This window comes from Rhincodon typus, chromosome 5 (genome assembly GCF_021869965.1).
Source record: "Rhincodon typus isolate 14 chromosome 5, sRhiTyp1.1, whole genome shotgun sequence".
NCBI classification, from domain to species: Eukaryota; Metazoa; Chordata; class Chondrichthyes; order Orectolobiformes; family Rhincodontidae; genus Rhincodon; species Rhincodon typus.
In genome coordinates, this window is record NC_063336.1 from 116507496 (window position 1) to 116530071 (window position 22576).

The following is a 22576-nucleotide window of genomic DNA, read 5'->3' on the forward strand; positions in this document are numbered from 1 at the left end:
AAACAAACACACAGACACACCAATATAAACACACCCCCACACCGCAGAGATGGGGCAATATGTCATTGAGCTGGGGGGGGGTGGACATTCTGAATCTCTCGGTTAACTCTAACTGAAAGACAGCGCCTGGTGAGCAGCGTGCGCTGTGAAACAATGCAGTGTTTCCGAAACTTCTTAGCGGCCAACAGTGCCCCTTTTCCCCCCTTCCCAATACTCCCTCCCTCCCGGTGTTAACTCCATGCGAAGGGAGGGGAGGGGGGGCGGGGGGACAGTAAGAGTTACCTGAGCCGGGGACCTCGTCTGCCGCTGAGAGGCTCGCCGCTTCTTCGTTTGAACGAACGGCGGAGATGGAACTGGCGGAGGTAGTGGCACAAGCGCATAGCCAGGTTGGCATGCTGTGAGCTGGGCACGGAGGGCCTGTGCCGAGCGGAGCTGCAATCTGCAGAGCCCCTCAATCAGCTCCTATTTCAACCGAGTCCTGGGAGAAATAGCCACACGGCGCAGGCGCACTGCGCAGCCAACCGGCCCCACCAACTTTTTTTTTCCGCTCTTTCACTCTCTGACAGAAAGTTGCAGCAAAGTTCGCAACAGCATCGGGGAGAGCGGCGCTGGGGAGCTGGAGGCTTGGCAGCTGCAAACATACACAGGCAGGGCTTCAGCAACAAAAGGAGCCTGTCTCCCAGCCGGGAAAATAGGAGCTTCACTGTTCAAACAATGTGCAAAGCTCTTTGTAAAAGTAGGGGGCAAGGGAGGGGGGTGGGGTTGCAGGAGGAGGGGAGAAACCGCTTGGATCACCGATCCAATGAAACAGCCAGTAGATTCCGACCTTGCGAATTGCACAAATGATAACCAGGCTATTTTAAGAATCCGCTCAAACCATCTGTTTATTTTTCGCACAAGTGACACGGGGAGACACCCTGACAGATTTGCATCTCTGTTTAAAAGCGATTTTACCATGAAGGAATGAACTTAAAACAGCTTCTTTTGTTGGTAGAGACAGGGCGTTCTAAAGGTTGGGGAGAAATCACTGTTTTTCCTGAAACGCCACCACTTCTGCAACATGGGGTTATTTAAGAAAGTTACAATACACAGAGGAGGGAAATGTAGCATCTTAATGCTCGGCAAAAACACTCGAAACGTCCAAGTAAAACTCACTAAATTGGGCGGAAATATTACTGAACACACCTCTTCTCCGAAAGATTTAGTTATTTTTGCACCCCCCCCAAAAAAAAAGATGGGAACGCATTCAAGCCCCTTCCCCCGAACACAAAGTGTAAATTAAACAAAGCTGGCGCCTTTAAGAAAAGCAGAAAGTGAAGCCCTATAGAATGGATGATAATACAATTTAAACCACACACCATGTCCTATGGGTGCCGGGACTATTCCTACAGGCGCTATGAGATCTTTAATAGTTATTGATGCTTCAACATAATCAGAAAACTGTGTACTGAGCCTTTCAATATGTTTTAGATTCGGTTAAATGTTAGGGTCAAAACAATTGGTGGACGATGGTCCTTGCTTTGAGTTTGACATTTGAGATATCACTATGCTGCATCTCCCGAACACAATTACGATTATCCTGATCCCCGCTCAGTCATTCACAGGCATACTTTCTGTTTTCGTTTGAAATTGCCTTCCTCTAGATTTTTCACTCACTTTCCAATTTCCCACATTTTGTACCTTGATCCTCTTCAAATAACATTTTAAAAAAGGTAACGTCAATAAAATAACGACTTCTAGAAAGTCGCGGACATCTGCATAAATAATTTTGACAGCTCTTTTCTGTGTAAAAGACGACAGCGTGACTGACTCGCAGAAGAGTGCGCCTGTTTTTGTTTATTGCGGAAGATATTAGACTCGCTGCCATTTCCCTCTCCTATCACTTCCCAAACCAAGTTTGCATCCCCGGCCTGGGCTCACAGCTGAGTCAAACCAAACATTTCCGGAATAGTATACGCCAGCTTTGGAACTTGAGATATAAGATTTACACAAGGACATTCAAAATCTTGTACAAATGTATATATGCTTATTTATTCAAAAGTCCCCAGGGAACGGACCTAAACGAAGGAAGGTTATTTTAAACTTCGCTATCTAGGAGAAATGATGAGAAATGCATGTGGCCAGTGAAAAATGGTGTATGTTAGCGCAAAAGGGGCACGTTTGTTTTCACCTTTTTAACTGAGCGGTGTGATTTTTTTTATTCAGGGTCCATGTGAACTACTGTCACATAGAGAACAGCATTTTTATCATTTCGTTCAGTCTCTTTTGGGCACTATATTCAGACACTTATTATACACGATTTTTTTTTAGCAACCACAAAATGATCGTTGCTGAAGCGCGTCCTAATCAGGACCCGCTCGGTTTTGCTGCTGTTTATAGTTAAATTACAAAACACATCAGCCCAAAATTCAGTACATGTTACATAATTAACGTAAATATACAGACGTCACCTCGAGCTGGAACCTTACAGCAATTAGTGACCAATAGCCTCTTAAGTCATTTGTCATTCCTAAGTTGCATTTAAGAGAAATTAAACGGCTACGGTTATATGATGGGTTTTGTTAGTTCTCAGATATTATTACCTAGAGAAAGTTGCCATTCCAAGACGTGGAATGAATTTGTTTTTTTTTCCAAAAATTGCCACCAAAAGGACAATGAGTGAAAGGCCAATTTTTAAAGCAACAGCTCGGAATCCAACGCTTCCATTTAACACCTTTATTTCAAAGATGATAAATACGTATGCCATTATAAATACCTAAATATGCAGATTCTTATGGCCCATCCGTTTCTGTTCAATACCGATTCTACAGACCTTATTTGCACCGCTGTGTCAATATTCGCTAAAACTAATGTATTCAAACCACAAAGCATCTAGTCCAACTATCCACTTCTTAAAAATAATCAGAGCAAGAAACAATAATCTGCATTGACGGTAGTATGGTTGCTGAGGGAATACATGCAATTTTAACATTTCTAGATATCACTGGGCTATTGGGTTTGACGTTTTCAGGCGCATTTTTATAACTTTTCTTTGCTATTCAAGTGACGCTGCTTGCCACTAGTCAATTGCATTCCAATAAGATATCAAACATAGACGGAACTCATTGCGCATTTTGCAGTAGAATTTTTTTTTAAACGATCCCGAAAGATGTATCTCTTGGTGGCTTGTAAAAATAAAAACAGAAGCCATCGACCGACTGCAACCACGAGCAAAACGCGCCACCCTCTGGCCGTTCCAATCAGCCGTGATTCGACATTAACATCTTGTTCGAGTTCCTGAGAAAATGCCTACAACTCGAAAGTTTCAATGTAGAGAACTGCTCGCACGTGATAAACTCCTTCCAACTTTGAACACCATAAATCACGTTTGACCTGTCTAAATAAAACATTGAAATAAAATGTCAATCTTGAAGTTAATCGCACGTCAGACTGGCCAAGTGAGTTTTGACACAATTTTGTGTGAATGAATCTCGTGGTAATATTAGTTGTAATCATACAATTTGTCTGATTTGACTCTGTAAAATGCTTGTTACAGTGTACAGCAAATTCCACGTTTATTGAAATCTTAAAAGATGGCTTTAATTCACTTATTTGTTAAGTTTTTAATTTTGTTTTTTACTGTTACTTTATGCAGAATCACATTGGGTACAATGAAGCCACAGATGTCTTTCTGTTTTGTGCACCCAAAGCCTTATTTGGCACATTCCTTTTCGCTGCAGATGCGAAATGGAAGTTAATTAGTAAACACTTGAATTGGAAAATTAAATCTGATAGTGAGCCCAGCGATTAGCAGTTGAAGAGTGAACTATAGGGCTGGTTATCTCAGGAACTCCGCGGCTGTCCCACAGTTTCTGGATTTCCACGATGGTCTTTATGTGGCAAAGATTCACCCAGCCGCAACAAATACTTGGGCCAATCACAAGACACTTTAAAATGCCTGCATCTGACTATTTGTTCGAAACTCACGCAAGTTTCTAAATTACGTTCAGCGCCGCAATGTCCAAGTAATCATTTCACACATATTTAAGAAACATTCTGAAAATGTGACCCAAACATTTGCAGCGGGGAGCCGAAAGTTGGCGATATTGGTCAGCTCCAATCTGGTGAACTGCAAAGGGAAACGGGGTCTGTTTCACAACCTGCCTCAACATTGCGAAGTCTCTCTGCCACTGAACGTGGGAAGCTGCTCTCAGCGCGCCCTGCCGGTCAGAGATTCCCAACACCCCGTGTTGGAGCCAAACGCACACACAACATCGGGACACTCAGTGGATAGAGATCAGCCACCTATCATAAGGAGAATATGACAGGGCAACAACAAAATGTGGCAGATTCAATACAAGTAACTAGCTGTACACTTTAACGGGAGTTGACTCTTTCATACCTGTGTCTTTTCTCCTCCTTCCAGATACAGGGAGAAAATTATTTGGAATCATGTTCAAGCGCACTGTCTGGCCAATTTTCCGATCTTTTTCGTGCCAATGCCATTTATTGCAGACGTGTTAAAGTTTAACTGCTAATTCACTACACGTAAAGTTATAGGAAACGAAAACGTCAACATTCCAGGATTGCCGACTAACTTCACCCAGTGTGATACATCTTTCCCTGGATGTTGCTCATGTCTGGTGTTCACTGGCATTCGTTGCTCGGTTTGCTTTCTTCAGTCATGGAACGTGGGTGTTGCTGGCTGGGCCAATATTTATTGCCCTGTCCCCTAGTTGCCCTTGAGAAGGTGGTGGTGAGGTGCGTTTTTGAACCGCTGCAGTCCTTGTGCTGCAGTTAGACCCAAAATGTCCCGAGGGGGAGAATCCTAGGGTTTTGACCCGACAACAGTGAAGGAAGGGCGATATATTTCTAAGTCAGGATGGTGAGCGGCTTGGAGGGGAACTTGCCGGCGATGGTGTTCCTATATTTTTATCTGCTGCCCTTCTAGATGCTGGTGATTTTGGGTTTGGGGGGTGCTGTTTCGAGGAACCTTTAGCGAATTTCTGCATTTTATAGATGGCACATACTGCTGCTACTGAACATCAGTGGTGGAGGGAGTGAACGTTTGTGGATGTGGTATCAATCAAGTGGGCTGCTTTGTTCTGAATGGTGTCAAACTTCTTGAGCATTGTTGGAGCTGAGCCCATCCAACCAAGTGGGGAGTATTCCCTCACACTCCTGACTTGTGCCCTGTGGATAGTGGACAGTGAAGGTATTTTGCCCCATCATTTTGGCATAAGGCTTCCTCATTATGTTTTAAACCAAGTTATTCTTTTAGGTCTTGTTCACCTCCAAAAGGAACATAGTTTGATAGTTTTGATTCAATTTTAAAGGTGAAGAACAATTGATTTTCATTAATTTTGTGCATGTACTTTCTTTAGTGTATTGGATGCATTATATTTTAAAAAACAGATACCCCAGAACATTTACAACGCTGTGCTTTCCGCCCAGGATTCAAAGTGAACCAACATCAATATCTTCAGATCCCTTGGTGAGACTAGTGATGTGCAGTGACTTATGTTTCCAAATGCATAACATCCTGAGGACACTTGATAGGGTAGATTCTTAAAAAATGTGTCCCCTTTTGGGAGAGATTAGTATTAAGGAACAAATAAGGATTTTCTATTTAAGAAAGAGAGAAGGAGAAATCTTATCTTTGAGAGATTGCAAGATGTGGAGCAGTTTTCTCCAGAAAGTGGTGGACATGAGGTCATTGAATGAATACATTGGATTTTTGACTAACAAGGATGTCAAAGGGCATTGCGGTTGTAGCCACTATCAGATCAGCCAGGTTAATGTGAAATGGCAGAATAGCCTTGAAGGACAGAATGGCCTCCTCCTGTTCCTAATTTGTATGTTCATATGGCAACTGGATGTCCATCATTCTTGGACTTTTATATGGATTGTCCCAATTCCACAAAACAACCTGATATCTGACAGCACACACAAATAGAACATATAATCCACATGAGCTTCCAAGATTTTATATCAAAAATGGATTGGTACAAAGACATGTTTGGGAGGCCAAACCTGCATCTAAGAATCCAGCTGGTTATACTTATCAGTATAAATATATTCCAAAAGACTTATTATAATGTGATACAATGCCACATAAATGAATATATACTATTACTATTGCTATGCATTCTTGACCAGGCCAACAAACCCAGCATCGAGGCACTGACCATCCTTGATCGGCTACAATGGGCAGGGTGTGTCATCTGCATGAGACTCCCTGAGCAGGTGCTCTACTCCCAGCTCCGAAACAGCAGGCAAGCCCTAGGTGGACAGAGGAGGCTCCTCAGTGATACCCTCAAGGGATAATAATTTACATGATTGTCCAAAAAATCTGCTCAATTTTTATTGTGTTTATAACAGTGAATTAATTTACATTAAAAACATAAAAACAAACGAGAAAAAAACTGAAAGAGTACATGTTCGACGCTTTCTAGATTAGTAGCATGGTCACAAGGAGGAATTAACTTACTCAAAACTGAAACTGCTGTTGCTGTTACACTGTGGTAGCTATTGATAATTGTGTAGTAACCTGTCCTCTAAAACATTTTTAAATATTCAAACCTAGCCTGACTCATTTGGTATATTAGCCTTTATGGGTCAGTGCATTGAGCATAGGAATTGTGATGTCATGTTGCAGCTGTACTGGGCATTGTTTCGGCAACTTGAAAGGGTTCAGAAAAGATTTACAAGGATGTTGCCAGGCTTGGAGGGTTTGAGCCATAGGGGGAGGCTGAATAGACTGGGGCTATTTTCCCAGGAGCATTGGAAGCTGAGGTGTTACCTTATGGAGGTAAAATCAAGAGGGGCATGGATAGGGTAAATAGACACAGTCTTTTTTCCAGCTGGGGGAGTCCAAAACTACAGGGCATAGGTTTAAGGTGAGAGGGGAAAGATTTAAAAGGGACCTAAGGGACAACTTTTTCACACAGAGGGTGGTGCATGTATGGAATGAGCTGCCAGAGGAAGTGGTGGAGGCTGGTACAATTACAACATTTAAAAGGCATCTGGATGGGTATATGAATAGGTGGGGTTCAGAGGGATATGGGCCAAATGATGGCAAGTGGGACTAGATTTATTTCGGATATCTGGTCAGCATTGCTGAGTTGGACCAAAGGGACTATTTCAATGCTGTACATCTTTGTGACTCTATGGCTCAAAGTCTACACATAAGACAAAAAACTCTATAGACACATTATTAAGATTTTTTTGCAATGATGTCCCATCAGGATCGAGCAAAATTCCAGCACTGCAAATGATGAAAATGTTTTTCACTTTATATGTTAACACCTATATTTGGAACATTTGTTTTGAATAACTAGCATGTGATTTTGATATTAATAACATAATTGAATTAAGTAAAAACGGTCTTTTACTTTTCTCTACATAATTCTCTGGTAGTAGGAAAGTAGTAGGAAATTAACACTAAAATAAAAATACTTGCCATTGCTTTCCTACGTAAAATACTCCATGAATGCATTAACGGAATGAGTCACATCAGTGTACAATTATCTATAGATGGTACAGGTAAAAGGAAAAAAAATTCAATTAATATTAACCCAAAAATATAACATTGGTTGCATGAAGGGAATCAAAGAGAGCAGCTATCATGAATATTGGCATACACAGATTAAAAATCTGTCTATCAACTGAAACAGCTGAGTTCACAGTTAACGTTCAATAGCATCGTTCATTTATGACTGGCTTTTCTCTACAAGCCTCAAGGTAAACCTAGAAGTTGTGTGGTAAACCTAGAAAGCATCTGCAACACTTGTTGAAACTGCAACTGACATCACGTGAGCTTATCTACCTGTCAATAGAAGTGGCATCACATTTTAGAAATAGTGCTTTAATCTTACGTTGCAATTGATTAGAAGGAAATGTTTTCTTCGATTGCATAGGAGTAACAGTCTTTGATGTACTTTGCTTGGGGCTTTGCTTAAGTATTAATTTGCAGCCACTTCACCAGCAATCATTGTGTTTCTTGTGTTTCATACCTCTTTTAAAGTTGGATGCAACTCTCCTTCAGTATAATAGCAACATCAGGTGTAAATCTGTGCCACAGATTTTGGATTTTCTAAGAAGAAAATCTTCAAACCCACGTACAATAAATGGATAGGGTTTAAGTTGAGTTTGATCCTACTCTCATCTTATCCTACTTTGTCTAATTTACACACTTTCTGTTCGGAGATATTGTGTAGCAATTCAAGTTCAATGGTCTTGTCAAAACTTAACTTTACCCATAGTGCTATGGGCAGTGTTAGGGACTGAATTTCAAATGTTTCTATTCTTAACCCATCTGCAAAGAAAATGATGTTTGGAGTGGACTTGCTATTCTGCTTCCAATTCTGGAAGCTCTAAAATATTACAAATAACATACCTGCATCTCACTGTAAATACTGCAAACACACATGTGGTTTTGTTGTATCAAATCATTTACTATCTTTGCAGGGTTTACTTGTTTTATATTTCCTTTTGTTTGCATCATTTTTTTTTCTTCTCAGGTGTTGATTATCTTTAGTATGATATGATTTGGTAATTACTGACATATTCACCTATGAGCTTTGTTGTTGAGTACGACAATGGCATTAAAATAGAAACCGTGACAGTTGAATTTGATCCCATTTTCATCTCGTATCCAACGTATATACTTTCTGGATGAATTCACTGTGTAACAATTCTCCTTCCTTTAAAACTTCTGCCTAGAACCACTGCAATAATCTGAGCAAAGATTGCGAATCAAAAATGTAAGCTACTGCTCTGTATGTCACATAATATACTGCACTGTACAGCTTTGTGCTGTGTTTGTTATTGGCTTTACTGGCTGCACAATTGAGAAGTTTGAATATCTGCCCATTTTATGCTTACAGCTCTGAAGCGCAACCTCAGAAATGTATTTAAACTGGTGATTGAAAGTGGAGATTTTGATTATTCCTGTCACCATTTCTGGTTTCCCAACCAATATATTTAAGAGTTTTCTTAAATAATCCTTTCTTTAACCATTGAGCAACTGACATTCAAACTTGCACATTTTAACAATAATGTAATCTTTTGTGTGTTTTCAAAGCCAAGCCACTAAGCGAGATGAAAGAATTGGATCAATGGTATCAGTACAGACCTCAGAAATGTATTTTGTTGTTCTGCATGATTTTTAAGTGAAATTATCAGACAATAATAATCACCTGTGCCAAATGTCATTTTTACTTTCTAACAATCATATTGGTCCATAATAATTCCATGCTAGAGATAGTAGGAACTGCAGATGCTGGAAAATCTGAGATAACAATGTGTAGAGCTGAATGAACACAGCAGGCCAAGCAGCATCATAGGAGCAGGAAGGCTGACGTTTCGGGTCCATGCTATATATGTTTTAATCATCTGCTCAGAGATATATTATGACACACATCCAGAGGAGTGAGACTTGAACGCAGGCCTCCTAGTGCAGAAAAATCATCATTCTCATTAGCCAATGTAATCAAATGACTATCTGATTGCTCCTTGATAGAAAACTTATCCAATTAAGGCAGGTTGTGCAGAAATGGAGGTGTGCAAGTTTCAGATAAATTGCAAGGAAATTGGCACAAATATTAAAAACCCAAAATGTATTAGTCTCATTACTAACTCATACGGTTTAAATTTATAATGAACATAGTGTCAACGTTAAATGCTGCAAGATCCCTTTGTCTTATCACTTGGAACTAGAGAGCCTGATATACTGTTGTATTACTGATTGTAATGTGAAATTCTTAGCCTTCAATTTGTGATGTTTTGGTACAACCTGCTACAGTAATTGTTAGTGCCTGTTTAAAGGAAAAGAAACAAGAACAGTAGGAAAGGAAGGAGGCCTGGGAAGATAGAAAAAGAGTTGAGTACAGTTCACAGAAGAAACATAATTCCGGATGAGTCTTGGCTTGATGGGTAATGCCATAGAGGCTTTATTCATGTAGAATAAAAGATTAATCCACTGTTTTTACATCTGGCAATCATATATCATTCTCATCTTCCCCTCCACATCGAATCCTGCTGTTTCCCCTCCTTAGTTCAGATACACCGAGGCCTTTATATAACAAGTTCAACAGAAAAAACCTCCCAAAGTGCTTCACAGGAGCCTTATAGAAACATAATTTAACACAGAACCACATATGATATTAAAACGTTTGCCAAAAGCTCGGTCAAAGAGGTAAATATTACGGAACCTCTTAAAGGAGGAAACATATTTAAAAAGATAGAATGGTTTTGGGTGGGAATTCCAGAACTTGGAACATGAACACTCCCATGTAGTTGACTAATGTGACATGCACCAAAGGCAGAAAATGTCGCATTTTTGGAATATCCAGCCCACCAACACCTATCAATATTCTCTCTGGCTGTGTGGCTACAAACTGGGGGTTCCTATGCTGGTTGAGTATAATTCAGACACTGCCTGTGACCATCTGAGAGTGGATGTACTTAAGATTTAAAGAATGCACAAAAAAAAATTGGGTGTCTCTTGTGACATCGTGGTAGTATCCCTACTTCTGAGCCTGGGACACATAGGTTGAAGTTCCATCTGCTCCAGAGGTGTGTAATAACAGCTCTAAACAAGTTGATTAGGAAAATATTTAGACAGGGTTCTTACATCTGACAACCATACTAGCACTAAACTACTGGAAAACATATATTATCAATTATTGACCTCCATGTTGCCCCAAACTAGTTGTGACACCAAACAGTTGAATTTAACTCAGCTTTATTTCCTCAGGCTGACTTTAAAGATTTAGACTATTATTCGCTGGTACCCTTCATTTCATAAAGAAATTAACTGCTTTACATGTTTACAATCTATTTTCAATGTCACACAATATGATGCAGCTCGTGACTGGTAATCCATCTATCTGTTGATTTCTACTGTGGCAAAGAATGACAATTTAGCTTTGGTGATGGCTGTCCTTAGTAGATTGTTCTCAGTGATTTCACAATGATCAAATGAAGAAGTATTCACGTTCGTCTATGCATAATGTATATTTAGTACCACCAAGAAGCCCACTGTTCCATAAATTCCATCAAATTAGGAGTTGGACATTTTCTCTCAATTGAATTTTCAATCTTGAATGTCACCATGTAAATCATCACTTTCACATGATTGGATGATTAATAACTGCATGTTTCCTGGTCTGACTTGTTCCAGTCACTATATTCGAATCCCTTTCATTTGCCTTCCATTCACTGCTCCAGACTTAATAGTCCCTTCAGTTTCCCCTACCCAAAGTTTAGCACTTGCCCTTTTATTTCCCCCAGTTCCTTTGCTTTTAGCTACCCATAGCTAAATTCTTTCTCACCTCTCCTTTCACATGCCAACATTAGAATCCCACTCACTGTCACACAGCTCAAACTCTCAGCATTGCTATCCTCTTAATAGCTGTTCTCTTCTCAGTCTCTGTATTTTCCTTTCTCATCCTCTGCACTCAAACTTACCTTCCTCTATTATAGGTAAATGAATCATTGCTAATTTGTTTTCTCTTTCAGGCCTTAATAATCAACTTAGGGAGTAAGTGATACTTTTGAATAGATAGTCACTATTTTTAAAATAAATTCAAGCTTCCAGTTATTAACTGAAAGAATTAGATCATAAGATATCATACTTTAAATGACACTTTTACTGTGCCAGAGTTAAACAATGCAAATATTACTAAATGATCATCATATTGCACAAACGCTGAGACTTTAAACCTAAAATTCTCAACAGAATATTCCTTGTTCTATTTTTATTTTTGCCTAAGTGATCCCCTATAATTTATAGGGTCATGAACATTTCTTCATTTTTCATGGGAGGTCACAGAAGTTGCCACAGCTCTTGGGATTTCACTTTTATTCAATTCAGTGTGGCCACTGTTGTCAAAGGTACAATATTTCTTGGAGTCCTTCCTTTAGCATCCAGTTAGCTGAATACATCAATATCTCATGACTGTGAACTTCTCAGTTCAAACATGGGCCTTACTGCATTCTTGATTCATGACTTTAAATCATAAAGATATCATTTTCTGGTAGTCTGATATTCACTTGGTGTCAGCTTGAAGGACCAAATGGCCTGCCCGCTCCTAAATACTATTTTCCTGGTTCTAATTGCTTTCTAGCTCCTGACAGATTCTCTGTTTGCATACTGTTCCCAAGTTTAATGCATATTTCTGTGAGAAATCACCCAGATAAAAACTCAAACCTCAAAACATACCTTCCTGCATTCCATTCCATGGCAACATACCACAACTGTTATGTCCCAGATGGTGCTTTAAACTAATTATTTCCAATTCCCAAACCTTCCCTTTGGCCTCGGAAGCCATATGAATAATTTTGAAATCTTATTGAGACAGTAACGTACTCTTGGTCTCCATCATGAATCTTAGATGGGGTAAGCCATTTTTTGTGCTACTTGTCTTCCAATTCTGATATGAACAGAGAAACCCCAACCCTCCCTTGATGCATAGTTTGTTTAGATTTGTTTTCAGCTTCTTAACTCTGGTGTTTACATTTATCTTGCACTTCTACATTCAAACCCCCATGTAAAAGTTGTGCCTCTAAAACAGAAGATTAAATATGAGTTACAGCTATCAATCTCACCTCAATTTCTCACTAGTGTTTATGGTACCTCCTACTATCCTTATAGAATGAAATCCTGCCAGTGTCATGATCAACCTTGTAATGAGAATTGTTCTACCTTTGACAAGCAAAGTTCTGCAATCTAGAATATTTGAATGAAAAGGCATCTATTTAGATTCTGTTTCATCTCATTTGTTAGAGGTGTGTAAAAGGTTTGCAGAAATAATTAATTTATTAATCACTGATGTAGTAGGAAGGTAAATGTGACATCTAATCTTCACCAGCAATGTCTTAAAAACATTGTGAGTTGAATGATAAATCAGCCTGTTTTTAGTTAAGTTGATTGAAGGAGGGACGCTGTCGCTGAGAAGTTTGAATAAATGATTAAATTTATTGTGAATAGTTAATCAAGTTGATTCTTAAGAATACTTGCAATAAGAACAGACTGCAATAGTGCATTCAGAAAATCCAATGACAGTGTTGACAAGTGATAGAAATTGTCATTCTGATCAATTTGAAGACAGAATATAAAATTTCTACTATATATTTCTCTTTTCTATTTCCTGGCAACTGTTTGTACCCTTGAGTACTCACACATTCCATTGGCACTTTGAACTGATGAAGATGAACTATGTCCTATAATTACATTTGCTTTAATTCATTATCATTTCCAGGCCACCTGTTTCAAGTTGTGTCTGAGTTCTATCCCTGATACCTGCAATTTCAATCTTTAGTCATACATCAGAAGAGGTCAAATACAGAGAAAGCAACAGAAAAAGTGAAAAAGAGGGAGGCACATTCCTTGGGTCAGTGTTGTGAAAACAAAAATCACTTTTTGAAGCTATACTTGAATCATTTGCAAATTTTTTTCATCTGTGGTTCCATTGGTTGTCATCACTAAAGTACTTGTGGAATTCCTCAGTTCTACTAATGAGATTGACGTGCTTTCTGCTGTCCTTCAGTTCTTCTGTGATCAATTGGTCTGTTTAAATTGATCATGCTTATGTGGAGAAATGCCAGTGAAAATAAAAACCTGCTTCCACTAGTACAACACTGTGTTGCCAAAGATCCTAATGTTCCACTGCTGCCTTCTGAAACCAGTATTGTTTCAAGTTCATGTAGATGTTCCCAAAACATCATTTTGCAATGATGTCTTTAGATTAGTAAAGACTCATGCCAGTAGCAGAATGATTAGCTGGCATCTTCAGATCCTCTTACATCTTCAAGTATGCCTCATGCAAATATGAAGCTGCTTGACTAATAAAATGAGTAACAATGTCTTTTCTTTGTGAGTTTAGCATCTCAGAACAGCAGAGGTGGCAAAATGTTTCAAATATTTGCAGATTTCCATTGTCGTCTTTGCCCTTGTCTATTCTAGTGCAAATGACCAGGGCAAACTGGTTTCCTACGGAAGATTTAAATTTTCATAAACCAACATCTGCAACTAATACAAAGCTGTCATGGTAAGTATAATGAGAATGATGAGCTTACTGAGCGTTTCCATTACAGTTTTTTTATAGCCTGAAAGAATCAGCTGAGGAAACTTTGAAAAAACCTCTTGCCTAAGTAACTGAAGGAAAAAAACAAACATAAATCATCCAGTTGAATGCATGGCAGTCAAGATGCAAAATTAACCACCAATGGCTGGAGCAACATCCATGAAACATTGACTTTTTGTATTCCATAAAGGAAAAAGAAAGGTTTGCATTCATATGGAGCTTTTTCCAACCACTGGATGCCTCAAAATGCTGCACAGCCATTGAATTATTATTGTTACATGTATCTAGGTAGAATGAAAAGTTTTGTTTCGTATGCTGTACAGGCAGATCATACCTTACAAAGTGCATTGGGTAATAAGAGCGCTGGCTTTTAAAGAACTATCACGTAAGAGATGGAGAAGATAGCTTGTGGACAGCAAACTCTTACAAACAGCAATGTGACAATGACTAGATTTATTTCTGATTTTGCTTGGAAGATAAATCGTGACTAAGACGCTGGAAACAGCTCTCCTGTTTTTTGAAGTTTTGTCATGGGATCATGTACAATCGTCTGGATAGACAGACAGGTCCTGCTTTAGCATCTTGTCTAATTGGTGTGTAATGCCCCCTTGACTGGGGAAGCAATGGTCTGGTGGTATTATTGCCAGTCTATTAATCCAGTGACATAGTAATGTTCTAGGGACTAGGGTTTGAATCCTGCTGTGGCAGATGTTGTAATCTGAATTCAATAAAAAAGTTTGGAATTAGGAGTCCAACGATGATCATGAAACTATCACCAATTGTTGGAAAAACTCATCTAATCCTGCAATGAAGGAAATCTTCCATCCTTACCCAGTTTGGTGAATGTGTGACTCCAATTCTGCAGTATAGCTTTAAATTGAGGGGTGATAGATATAGGACAGATGTCAGAGATAGGTTCTTTACTCAGAGAGTAGTAAGGGCGTGGAATGCCCTGCCTGCAAAAATAGTAGACTCGCCAACTTTAAGGGCATTTAAATGGTCATTGGATAAACATATGGATGATAATGGAATAGTTTAGGTTAGATGGACTTCAGATTGGTTTCACAGGTCGGCGCAACATCGAGGGCCAAAGGGCCTGTACTGCGCTTTAATGTTCTATGTTCTATGTTCTATGTAATGTGGTTGACTCTTATCTGCCCTCTGGGCAACTAAGGATGGGCAATGAATGCTGTTGTGGCCAGTGACATCCATACCCTCTGAATGAGTAAGAAAAACTGCATTGAAGTTAATTATGGCCTTGATGTTTTTCAGTACTCATGCTTAGGGTTAAATTCATGAACTATTTGTCCTTGTTACCATTTCTTTGACTGCACCAAAGATTCAGGAAGAAAGTCATAAAGAGAGAACTCCAGAAAACTAAACAATAGTAACTTCTTGCTAACACAGGACTGAATAGCTGAGTATTTAATAGATCTAAGGAAGGGTCATTCAACATAAAACTTAACTTTGATTTCTCTCCACAAATGCTGTGGAGCTTTCCCAGCAATTTCTGCTTTTGTTTGTGTTTGTGGGTATTTAATTTTTTGAGTGTTTATCTTGTTGAGTACTCAACTGCTATACAAAGTATATCCACTTTATTTAATATAACCGAAACTCAGTCACCACTCTGTCCTCAGGACTGCACTCCATGTGCAGAGAATGTGACATTTGTTCTGGAAATCTTCAAGTTGAAGAAATCACTTTATCATTTCCAGCCAATTAGGTTTCACTGTGATCAAAAATTAACCTGTCAGAAGTTATTTTTCAATAAAGAAACGAATACTGAAATGTACCAGGAGGGCATGGAGGAGATTCCCTGTTGTCAGTATGAGTAATCTCCCCACAATGAGTGGCGTGCTTTTGCATTGCATGAATCTTCAGTTTATGCCAGAGCTCATTCCAACACGGAACTGTTTGTTCTGGACGCTCCATAAAATAGAGTGAATCTATTTAATGCTACAATTTATCTCCAGCGCTTGTCATTTCTGAAGTATAGCTGCAAAGCCATTTTGGATGGTTTTAGGTTACACGAGCTTGACACTGCACATTGTATTCTTTTTATCCAGCGTTGTTTTCTGGCGTCAAACACTATGTACAAGTGTTTTAAAAAGAAAATTATTTTTCACTGGAATTCTGTTTATGAGTATTGATGAGAGAAAGAAAAAATGGAGAAAAGATTTATAATGAAAACAAAGATATGATTCTTTTGTGCATCCAGTTAATACAATAAGCCACTAAGAAAACTCCCTGATGCTTTCTGGATTTCATTGACTTTTGAATATTCACGAGCGGCTCTGCAGTAAGTTTGTAACAAAGCAACATGTTTTTGCGTCGCATCCTTATGTTGTATTTGGGGTGCACCGAAAAATAGCTGAGTGTGACAGATAGTTGAAAGCTAGTATCAATAAAGTGTTAATTGGGTGCAAAATGCTTCATTAACGCACAATGATATACCGCTGATTATTTAGAATATTTTAATGTTCCAGTAATTTCAGTTCTCTGCTAAAGTTAGCTCAGTCGTGCTGAGAACGCTGGTCACCTTCAGTAACTTGTCAAAGTTATTTTTTTCATGTGTGTGAGTGCAGATTGTGACTGTTAGCAGGCTGTTCAATAACGGACACTGACGCTCTAGGTCGAACTTCAGTACACAAGCGCGCATAAATTGGGTGAAACTTTTGAAAAGTCAGTGGAAAGACAAAATAGACGATATGTTCTGAGGAAGGGTCACCGGACCTGAAACGTTAACTCTATTTTATTTTCCTTCACAGATGCTGCCAGACCTGCTGAGCTTTTCCAGCAACTTTGTTTTTGTTCCTGATTTACAGCATCCGCAGTTCTTTCAGTTTTTATTTAGACAATATACATAATGGGCTGCTGATCTATTACATTTCGTTAGTGCCTGTGCTGACGTGGATACACTCATGACTTTACCAAAGTAGCTTTAGCCCTCGTAAGGATCCAGCAAGAGGCCGGTACCGAATTTACTCCATGGCGTGGAAAATGTCAGTCTAAACGCATTTCAAATCCAGTCATAATCGTAGGATCAAGAAACATTGCCCTGAATTTCCTCGATGTTTGTTTAGCCCCATAAAATCGTCAGCAGAGGGAGCACTGAGAGCATGTTTATTTGCATTGGTACAAATGAAGGTTAAATGCTGTGAAAATGCAGCCCAACTGTTTGAGTGCGGGAAACCTCATTAATCTCTGAAACAAATGTTCCTAAAAGCATTTGGAGACAGCAAGGGGAGTCTTCACAAATTCTTTTTTTCCTCAGCTCTACTCACATATGAACCAGTCAGGGTGTTTCCCACCATCTTCTGAATTGACTCTCTCTAAAATCCACTGGGTCATAGCTGTTTTTTTTTGGAGGGGTGGTGGGACATATTGCCAGGTCACAACCTTGACAAATAGGATGTTAAATTTCTATGGGAACTACAAACCTTTTGAGCAGAAGTGGTAAAAAGGAAGCAATAGACTCTCCCAATTGTATGCCAGGCAGCAAATTATACATGACTCAGCCTTACCACATTAAATGGGACAACCTGAGACATTCAGCGCAAGCGTCAACTCCTACACATCAATGATTATATAACAGTACCGATAAAAGCCAATGGTTTCATCATTAAAGGCAAGATAAGGCCCAACTTTCTTCATTGTTGGGGCACCCACACTCTTAAACCTCACTAACGTAACACTAACACTGCAAACCTTTCACACCTTAAAGGTACATGCATCCTTTTCCTGTATGGTTGCATATCTACACTCACACAAAGCAATTATCTTTTGGAACCTGAAAACACTGTTGTCCACTCATTACGTGGAAACTCAGTCTTCTCCCACCTCATTTCTCCCTTTGCACCTAGAATCCATGTTTAAACCTCAAGCCTAACCTTCATATACTTACCATGTTTCTGGGGAATTTTGTGTAAAAATTCTTGCATCAATAAGAAAAGGTACAGCGAGCATGTACAATACCATCATTGCAGCTCATCCAGATTGGCACAAAATTTCCCTGACCAGGTGACTATGTCGATACATAACCTTACACTTCCATCTTCTAATCAGTATTTATCTGCATTTCCATTTCTTGATTGGTCATGTTCACTTCTGTTTCTGTCATTCTTCCCTGTAGATAGACCACTGCCAAAAGAGCCTTCCTTGATAGAAGACATCTCCAATAGAGCAGGGATAACAAGATGTAGAGCTGGATGAACACAGCAGGCGAAGCAGCATCAGAGGAGTAGGAAGGCTAAAGTTTCGGGCCTAGACCCTTCTTCAGAAATTTCTGAAGAAGGGTCTAGGCCCGAAATGTTAGCCTTCCTGCTCCTCTGATTCTGCTTGGCCTGCTGTGTTCATCCAGCTCTACACCTTATTAACCCAGATGCTCCAGCATCTGCAGTTCCTACTATCTGTCTCCAACAGAGCAGGGATACTGAACCACAACTCATACAGAAAGTATAAATTCAGGAGTGTAGAAATATGAAGTCTCCCCTCTTATAAATGAATGCTCAGAGGCTTTGTTAGATGTGAAATAAAAACAGAAATTGCTGAAAAAGCTCAGTGGGTCTGGCATCACCTGTGGAGAGGGAAACAGTGTTAATGTTTTGGGTCCAGTGAACCTGGTTTTGAAGAAGCGTCATTGAACTTGAAACTGTCTTTCTATCCACATATGTTGCCAGAACTGCTAAGCTTCTCCAGCAATTTCTGTTTTTGTTTCAGTATCTGCAGTTCTTTGTTTTTTGGTTAAATGTGACTAATTATAAGGCATAATAAGTAAAGTTCTGCAGCTGGAGTCTTACAGTTAGGCTAGTGCTTGTGAACTGATCACTGACAAAGCTCCTTTTGCACATACTCAGTAGCTGTTCTTGGTGTAAAGGTATAATTAACCCTGTATTTTACAACTCCCAGCCTCACCACTCCCTAAGCTATTCTATGGTACCACATTTACCCATTAACATTTAATTCTTTAGTCCTGTATACCATCCTCCACCCTCACTAGCAAATTTATTTGGGTTGATGCATTAATGTCCAGCAGTATTCTCAGCACTTTTGGAAAATATATTGGATGCATGGGCTTCCTTGTTTATGTCCGGGAGTGTTAATGCATTGATGGAGTGGGATAACCACTTCTCTGTAGGCAACAACATTTCAGGGTCTCCATCAGAAAGTAGAAGTGCAATATTGCCTGTGAGAGAATGCACTTCTGGATCAAGACCTATAAGAAATTCCTGTTATTTGCAGGCTGGATGGCCAATTGAGTTACTTCCTCATGTGTTTCCAACCCACTTTTCAAAAGATCATCCGTCTACATAAAGAGACCTCTGTCTTTAACAAGGGGTTGCTTTTCCATGATAGTCTGATGAAGATTGAGGTGAAAATTGTTCTTCCTTTGACAGTTCTTTCTTTGCCCTCCGAGGTTATCATTAATAGATCATGGTAGAATGCGTTCTTCAGATAATGTTGTACAGTAATCCTCAAGCTCCAAGTGATTTTGCATCAATTGGACAAGGACACTGGCTGTCTTTGTAAAGGATTTTAAAGGCTGTGTTTTGTTTTACTATTTTACAATGTTTGATTGCCATTGTGACTGCCAATAATTGGATTCCAAGTTCCTTGGTGTCATTAAGGAAGTTGGACCTCTCAAAATCTTGGTTACTTCTAGCATTTTAAAACTCCATTTGATGCTCTATGCTAATTTGATCCAATACAGTCATTAGCTTTGGAAGGTCTCAATGATAAAGATAGGCTTGGAATTAAGGATCTCCTTTTCCCTGAACATCTTTTTCTTAGATGCTGATAATTATTGAACTTCCTCTTGATAGATTGTTCCCAGGCTTTACAATTTTGCTCTAAATATGTCAAGTTCATGTAGGTACTTTCTGTACATGGTTGTAAAAATGTGTGTCATCATTGTTGGGATTAACATAAAAGATTTTTATGATCTACCTTCCATTGTAACAATGTGCAGCTACATCCGCCCTTCACTTTGCTGTTAACATGTCCAGTGTCATAAAGTTAACTGGAGGATGATCTGAAAATCTTTTCCTTAGCCATGGTGTAACTTTTATATGTACCCTTGTATCCAATTTAAAAGTAATGCTCTTGTCATTTACCATAATTTCTTCGTACCAGAATTCATCCTGTAAATCTGTACAATCAGAAGATTCAAAATCTTGCAACAAGCCTGTCATCATCCCAGGAAGAGTTCATCCTGGCCCTTTGTGTCCTTACTTGTGGGACTCCCAGAAATGTTTGTGTAAAAGGATCATGACCACAATATGATTGGATTTTACATTATGTTTGAAAGTAAGATAGTTCAAACTGCAGTGTCGATGTTGGGATTGGCATTAAACAAGAAATTAAAGATGCATGTGATAAGGGAATATCAGTGATCATGGATGATTTTAATTTGCACATAGATTGGGCAAATGAAATTAGCCACAATGCTGTAGAAGAGGAATTCCTCAAGTGTACACGAGATGGTTTTCTTGACCAATATGTGGAGGAACCAACTAGAGGGCAGATCATCTTAGACTGGGTACTGTTTAATGAGAAGGGAATCATTGCCAATCTAGCTGTGTGAGACCCCATTGGGAATGAGCAACCATTACATGATGGAATATTTAATCAAGATGGAGCGTAAGGTAGTTGATTTGGAGACTAGGGTGCTGAATCCTAATAAAGGAAGCTATGAAGATATGAAACGTGAGTTGGCCTTGGGGAGAGTCGGGGAGATTGGGGACAGTTACTTAAAGGGATGACAGTGGATAGGCAATAGCAAGGAATGCACGGGGGAACTGCAACAACTCTTTATTCCTGACTGGCACAAAAGCAAAATGGGTAAGAGGGACAATCCATGTCTTAAAAATGAAATTAGAGACAGCATCTGATACAAGGAAGAAGCATACAGATTGGCCAAGAAAAATAATTAGTCTGAGGATTGGAAGCAATTTAGAATTCAGCAAAGAAGGACCAAGGGATTGATTAAGAAAGGGAAAATACAATACAAAAGTAAGCTTGCGAGGAAGACAGATACTAACAGTTTCTATAGATATGTGAAGAGAAAGAGATTGGTGAAGACAAATGTAGGCCCCCTACAGACAGAAATGGGGGAATGTATAATAGGAGACAAAGAAATGGCTGAAGAACTGAATATATACTTTGGTTCTGTCTTTACAAGAGATGACACAAATCAGATAGCAGAAATGTTGGAGAATGCAAGATTTAGTGACAGGAAAGAATTGAGGGAGATCAATATTAGTGCATAAATGGTGCACAGAAAATTGATGGGATTGAAGCAAATAAATCCCTTAGACTTGATAATCCATATCCAGAGTACTTAAGGAAGTGGCTCTAGAAATAGTGGATGCATTGGTGGTCATCTTCCAGGATTCTATAGACTCTGGAACAGTCCCTGCAGATTGGAGGGTGACTAATGTCACTCCAATATTCAGAAAGGGAGGCAGAGAGAAAACAGGGAATTATAGACCAATAAACCTAACATCGGTAGTTGTGAAAATTCTCAAATCCATTATCAAGGACTTTATAGCAAACCATTTAGAAAGCAGTGGCAGGATTAGACAGAGTTAGAAGGGGAAATCATGTTTGACAAATCTATTAGAATTCTATGAAGATGTAACTCATACAGTTGACAAGGGGGAACCAGTCAATGGGATATATTTGGTCTTTCAGAAAGCATTTGACAAAAACCTACATAAGAGATTATTGTGCAAGATTAAAGTGCTTAGGTTTGGGGGAAATGTATTGAGATGGATAGAAAACTGGTTAACAGAGGGGAAACAAAGAGTAGGAATTAATGGGTCCTTTTCAAATTGGCAGGCAGTAAATAGTGGGGTGCCACAAGGATCGGTGCTGGACCCCAGCTATTCACATTATATAGTATTGATTTGTATGAGGGAACAAAATGTAACATCTCAAAGTTTGCAGATGATGCCAAGTTGGATGGGAGAGTGAACTGTGATGAGGATGCAGAGATCCTTCAGTAGAATCTCGATAGGTTGGGTGAGTGGGCAAATCAACGGCAGATATAAATGTGAGATTATTCACTTTGGAAGCAAAAATAAGAAGGCAGATTACTACCTGAATGGCTGTAAATTGGGAGAGGGGAGTGTGTAGCGGGACCTGGGTGTCCTTGTGCACCAGTCGGTGAAGGTAAGCATGCAGGGGCAGCAGGCAGTCAAGAAGGCAAATGGCCTTCATTGTGAGAGGTTTCGAGTACAGGAGCAGAGATGTGTTGTTGCAGTTATACAGGGCCTTGGTGAGACCATACCTGGAATATTGTGTGCAGTTTTGGTCTCCTTTTCTGAGAAAGGATGCTCTTCCTTTCGAAGGAGTGCAGAAAAGGTTTACCAGGCTGACTCCGAGAATGGTGGTTATGAGGAGAGATGGACTAGGTTGGATAATTTTTGCTGGAGTTCAGACGAATGGAGAGGGGTTCTCATAGAGACTTATAAAACTCGAACAGGACTGGACAGGGCAGATGCAGG

The 22576-nt window shown here is 39.4% G+C and overlaps 1 protein-coding gene across 2 annotated transcripts in view; it reads right to left on the minus strand.

Annotated features, from left to right (window-relative positions):
- osr1 (odd-skipped related transcription factor 1) overlaps positions 1 to 22576 on the minus strand; it is a 38108-nt gene that overhangs the window by 9372 nt on the left and 6160 nt on the right. Inside the window, exon 1 of one of the 2 annotated variants that reach the window (XM_048597372.1) lies at positions 283 to 697. The exons of the other annotated variant lie outside the window; for it this stretch is intronic. Within the exon in view, the coding sequence (XP_048453329.1) occupies positions 283 to 394 (112 nt within the window). The 5' untranslated portion in view covers positions 395 to 697. Of the gene's footprint in view, positions 1 to 282; positions 698 to 22576 lie in introns of those variants that run through there. 2 annotated transcript variants of the gene reach the window in all.